Source organism: Vicia villosa, unplaced genomic scaffold (assembly GCF_029867415.1).
Source record: "Vicia villosa cultivar HV-30 ecotype Madison, WI unplaced genomic scaffold, Vvil1.0 ctg.001461F_1_1, whole genome shotgun sequence".
NCBI lineage: Eukaryota > Viridiplantae > Streptophyta > Magnoliopsida > Fabales > Fabaceae > Vicia > Vicia villosa.
Window position 1 is genome coordinate 442,435 of NW_026705623.1, and position 6,011 is coordinate 448,445.

The window sequence follows — 6,011 nt, forward strand, 5'->3', positions numbered from 1 at the left end:
AAGTTAGAAATCTGCCCGCGCCTACCAACACGGACCGTGTGCAGGAACACGGGTGCCCGTGTTGGTCAACTGCTTCAGCACCACAAATTCACTTTCTGCGCAGCTTTTCACACGGACCGTGTGCAGAAACACGGGTGCCCGTGTGAAACCTCTGTTTTTCTATCCAAAACCAACTTTCCAGCCATCTTTTGACACGGCCGTGTGCACACACACGGGTGCCCGTGTTGACCTGAGTTTTGGCTTTTTTGGCTTCTTTTCTCGCTTGTGCGCGCCATAACTTCAACCTCTCCCGTGCATTAACCTGACCACACACAAACTAACAACCAACGCATAAAACGGCACTTGAATAATACTCAGAACACACTAATCATGCAACAACATCACACAATCAACAAACAAGAAACTTACTAACAAAACCTATAACAATGCCACATAGTATTACCAAGATTATGACTTTTAGTCGGAAAAGGTGCGGAAACTTACTAGAAATGGTGACCGATCATTATGTAATCGAGTCGTTTGTATGCACAACATAACATTTCAATACGTTAATGGCGGAATGCTGTTAACAGATGGCCTGCGGGCATGGTTACCAGTAGGGGCTTAATGCTCGGTAATGGAATGAGCCTGAGTGGCAAGAGGTCATCAGTGGGAGCTGCGTGCTCGATGACGACAGCCTGCGGGCTTCCTGAGTGGAATAAAGTCCCAGCATAATGCTTGGCAGGTGTATTTGTCATAATGACAAGGAGGAGTTTTACTTCGGATTTGGTACCACATGCATACGCATAGCCGAGTCTCATTCATCATCGTCAGTCTTTATAATTTATGTTATCATTCATGTACCGCATTACTTATATATTGATTGTGGTTGACTTATTGGATTATCTTGTTATATGATTCTTAATGATATTGTGGGCATTACTATATTGATCATGCTTTCATTATGAATTGTATTCTCACCCTTCTGCCTTAATGTTACCTACTCGTGGGTAATGTGCAGGTGATCCGCAAGTGTAGGTGCTCTCTTTGTAGTCGTCCGTTTTGGTGTCATCCGCTCGTGATACGTAACACCTAGGGGGGGATCGAACACTTATTTTGTAGATAATGCTTATAGGATCCTTTTGATGTATATTTGATCCTTTAGATGCATTCGTATTATGTATTTTGGATACCTTCTCATGCGATGTATTTTGGAAGAATGTTGTGGATATTTTGTTTACCGATGCATTTATATATGTATGAATACATTCAGGTGTTTATGTGTATCCGTCCTCTTTGATTATTTGTGTTACGCATCTTTTGCGAGTATGTTATGTTTGGTTATGTGGTTACTTAAGTGTAACGCCCTAATTGTTTTTATGAATTTAATTTTTATACTCTGATATTTGTACCTATATGCCTGGGTAGAATTGGGGTGTTACAAAGAGCATCAACTGCAGGTTGAAAATAAGGCGAATTTGCAGCATTAAAAGGAATAGATGCATCAATAAACCACTTCTTTACTTTGCATCACACTTTTCAAAGTAGGTTGAGCTCCTGGAGTTGTTCTAGGTAAAAAATAAGTACCAATGTGATCATCATTCTTTTTAGATGCACCAACCCGTGGGTTCGTTTGTACTTGCAATTCATCCCCCTCGGTAGTAAATGACTCGCTTTCAGCCATATCTGAAGTTTTTCCTTTCTTACTCCGCTCATTGAAATGTTGTTTCATCTGAAAACGAATTTCTGCAGGCACTGACTTACAAATTTCAACATTTCCTACTATTCCAGCCAAGTGTTGCTTTACCCTATGAATTCCACCTCCACCAAAAGCTTTGTGACAGTATAAACAAACAAGAGATTTTCCATCAGGACTTTTAGTACAATGTGCCCAAGCTATATCAGTCTTTCCTCTAACATTAGTTTGAACTAAACTTTGAGATGAAGAGGCTTCTTGTGATGGTGGTTGTGATAATGGTGTTTCAGAAGATGCCATTTTCCTGTAAAACTATTCAAAAGTATTAACTCATAAATACTCATATTTTGTATCACACTCAAATGTATTATAATATAAAGAATACTAAAGCTTTTTCGGTATACTAAAGCTTTTTAAGATGTAAAAAATAAATTGCAGTACAAGATTTGAAATTTTCTACAATTAATTGATCTAAATAGGAATTTATAATAAAACTAATACGCAAACTTTTTTTTTTGGTTTCATCTTACAATTAAATTTTAATTTTAATTCTATATTACTCATGTGACATTCATTCCATAGCACTGAGCTAATTTCTCTTGCTATCATAATTAATAGGTGGTGGCGTGCATAAATAAGACTAACAAAAGGCAAGCACTAGTAATGAGATTTGGAAGTTGAAATACTTGAAAAACAGCAAAATCATAGAAAGAAAACATAAAAGAACTTTTAAAATATTTATGTTGGTTTTAAAATACAAGATGTTTTGTACTAATTGTATTTGTCATTGCTTTTTATGGTCTCAAATTCGACAAAAATAATAACAAGGGGGTTTTTGATGGATACTTTCTTTGGTTGGTAGTTGGCTATGGCTTTGGTAAGTTCTTTTGCAGTAGTTGAACATTGATTTTCTTCTTTTATCTTGTTCTCCATTTAATGAATTAAGAAAAACTCATGAAATAAACACAGGAATAATATAGCATAGAATTAAACGGTGACAGAATCTTACCGTGACAGAAGCTTCGAAAAGGAGGAAGGCCGGAGATAAGGGCTCCGTCGTTGACGGCGAAACGGCGAGGAGGAAGGCGCGGTGCTGCGGCGAAACGGCGCGGTAGCAGCTTCTATTTAGGGTTGCTTTGCAGAGCAGTGTGCTGTGTGTCTGGAAAGTGGAAACGATGATTCTGAATGAATTTTTTTAATTTCTAAAACAAAAACGCAAAACGACGTCGTTTTGCTCTAATTAAAAAAAAATTAAATAACATTTGAACCACCGGTTTACATAGACCACCGGTTTAGCGGTCTAACCCGGTTTTTAGCATTCCACTCCGATTTTATGACACAAGCGATCCAAGCATTGGACCAGGCCGGACACTGGCCCGGTTCTCGGTTCAACCGGTCCGACCGGCCGGTTTTCACAACACTGCTCTAACATAAGAGTATAAGAGAATAAAAAAAGTTAAATACACGTATAAAGTATTTTTGACTTATGCATTTTATAATGAAGATCTTAAATCCATTATATAATTTTGAACTCTATCTTCCTTGACAAAACTATGTGATTTGAGACTTATTTAACATTGTATTTTCAACCAACACTAACAATCTCCATCTTAATTAAATACATCCACTTTCACTTATTTACTGACAATCATAGTTCAAAAGAACTATCATACTCTACCATAAAGAATATAGTCAATTGAACCTACACCACTTAGAGAATTTTCACACTGTCTTCAATGACAATCATCGTTCAAAAACTAACTACATCAAAAGAAGAGTATATTTCACTTGAAATTAAACCGCTCCAAGAATTTTCGCATGTCGAAAATCAAGTTGAAAACTTATGGTGCAACTTCCATGTTGACAAGAAGTTCTTCAACCACCTACATAACATTATAGTACACCTTCCACTATTGTTAATCAATGCTCGTGTACGAACCACTAACCAGCATCTTGTGTAATCTTGATTGTATCAACGTATCTTTTACATGAATTTCTACATGTCAAAAACAAGTCTTCTATTAATTTTCTCCAACCCAAGCCGCAAAACGAAACTTATGACTGCAACTCAAAATCTCTTTCATAACGCCACCCTTATTTTTTGATGTGGAAGATCATAAACACGTAGCATACTAAGAGCTCCTATAGTCGGATCAGAACAAAAACATCGATACCTGTTGTTGTAAAAAAAAACAACATATAAAAAATTAATAGACACGATCACAAACACTAATTTAAGGTGAATGTGTGGATGAGTATTCACACCCCACAACTTTTGATACCTTTGAAATGAATTCCTTCAAAATATGTTAAGCACTACTAAATATCTTTTTAAATTAGTTTTTCTTATCAACAGTTATGCCAATGACCGTGGCATTTAGCATGACCCAATTCATTTTTGCCTATTATAAGGAAGTTTTATTTTAATCAGTGATATATTTTTAATTAATAAAAATAATTACTTCTCATTTTAAATTCTTCTTCTTCTTCTTCATTATCTTAAAACCATCTTCGAAACCCAAATCTAAAAAAAAAATTGATGATGATGAATAATGAAAAGAAATTTAAATTTCTAAAAATAAAAATAAGAATAAGAAGACAAAACTCAGATTAAAAAAAAATAGATCTAAAAAAATTCTCCATCTTCCACCAGTTCCATCGCATGTCATTTCTTCATTGTTCTTCATAATAAAAAATGAAACTCTTATTTGACACAGTTTCAAAACATATTAACGTGTTTCAAAAAAAAATTAAGGAAGATGAATAACCTTATATACAGGTTAAACAAATCTGGAAAAAAGATTAATTCATACCTAAAATAAATATATTTTCATATCTAATCTTTCTCTTTTGGGTTAAAATCTCTTCTCTTCATGTTGGAAGATTTTCTATCTTAAGTTAGAATCTCTATTTTTCTGTTAAAATGTCTTCCTTTGAATCGAAAGATTTTATTCTTTTTATGAAAAAAATCACAAAAGATTTTTTAAATGAATCATTCGTGTCTCAAAATAAGTTTTAATCTCCAATGAAAGATGGAGTTCAACCAAAAATTCAAAGAGTACATGCAAGTATAACAATCATTTTCTTCTTCTTCTTCTTCTTCTTCTTCTTCTTCTTCTTCAAACAATCATATTCTTCATATTTTTATCTTCAAAACCCATATTTAAAATAAAAAAAATCCAAGTAATTCAATTTTTGACAAAAATACAAAGGATAAGAATTTTTTTACAAATATGATTTTTTGGCAAAATGAATCACAGTAACATGCAAGTACAGTGACCCATATATGTTTTGGTCCTTTAATAGAACAATACTGTACAAAAGCACTCTCGTCAGCATCTGACCTTTGCCAAAATGACATATTGGTATACAACTAAGCATCACACTACATATCTGAAAGAAAAATAACTAATAGTAATGAATAGTGAAGAAAGTATGAAAAAAAAAATCTAAAACTCAATAAATATTGAGTGGTGTAGAAAAATGTAAAAGAAAATAATTGATAATGGTTAATAGTAAAAAAAAACTTGTAATGAAGTAATTGATGATGCCAACCCCTCTCCTAGGTATTCAGTCTCCCTACTATATGCTTTGTCATCAACTTCCTGACTAAAAATTTCTTAAGGTTTTTGGTTGTGCTTGTTATCCATATCTTATGCCTTTTTCTCCCCACAAGTTCAACTTTCATTCCCAAGAGTCCATCTTCCTGGGATGCTCATCAAGTCATAAAGGCTACAAATGCCTAACTTCTAATGGAAGAGTCTATATTTCTAAGGATTCTATCCTTCATTAGTCCAAATTTCCTTTTACCACTCTCTTTCAAACTCAGTCCTCCCTTTCCATACCTTACACCACCTCATCCTCAATTTTTCCTATGGTTCCTCTTATCCCTTCTGCTTCTGCATCTTCCAAATCTTCACCTACTCTTTCCACTATCTCCCCTCGTTTATCATCATCTAGATCATCTCGTACCATATCATCTTCAAGTATATTACCTAACACTAAATCAAATCATGAAAACCCATTTCTTCCCTCACTGCCTAAACCAAAACTCTCCTTTCCCTCTTTTCCCTCATTTCCTCAAAATTCCTCTTCTGTATCTATGTAATCACTTATTCCCTCTAACCCTCATGCTCTACCTTTCCTACATCCTCAAAACACTCATGCAATGACAATATGGAGAAAATATGGAATAGTCTAACCAATATTGCATCCAATGTTTCTCATCACTGAACTTGAATCCTCTTCTTACAATATGGCTTTGAAGGATTCTAAGTGGTTGGCAACCATGAATGAGGAATATTTAGCCATGATGAGTAATCAAACTTGGAATCTT

General features: G+C 34.6%; 1 protein-coding gene across 1 annotated transcript; it reads right to left on the reverse strand.

Annotated features, from left to right (window-relative positions):
• Positions 1-1,440: 1,440 nt before the first annotated feature.
• Positions 1,441-2,778, reverse strand: LOC131635265 (uncharacterized). The gene is made up of 2 exons (XM_058905879.1): positions 2,685-2,778; positions 1,441-1,979 (listed from the first exon to the last, which is right to left on the reverse strand). The coding sequence occupies exon 2, from the start codon at positions 1,973-1,975 to the stop codon at positions 1,484-1,486; it is 492 nt and encodes a 163-aa protein (XP_058761862.1). The 5' UTR covers positions 1,976-1,979; positions 2,685-2,778; the 3' UTR covers positions 1,441-1,483.
• Positions 2,779-6,011: the final 3,233 nt, after the last annotated feature.

What these genes read in the sequence shown, in the direction of transcription:
- LOC131635265 (XM_058905879.1), bottom strand. Translation starts at nt 1,975, where the DNA reads ATGGCATCTTCTGAAACACCATTATCACAACCACCATCACAAGAAGCC.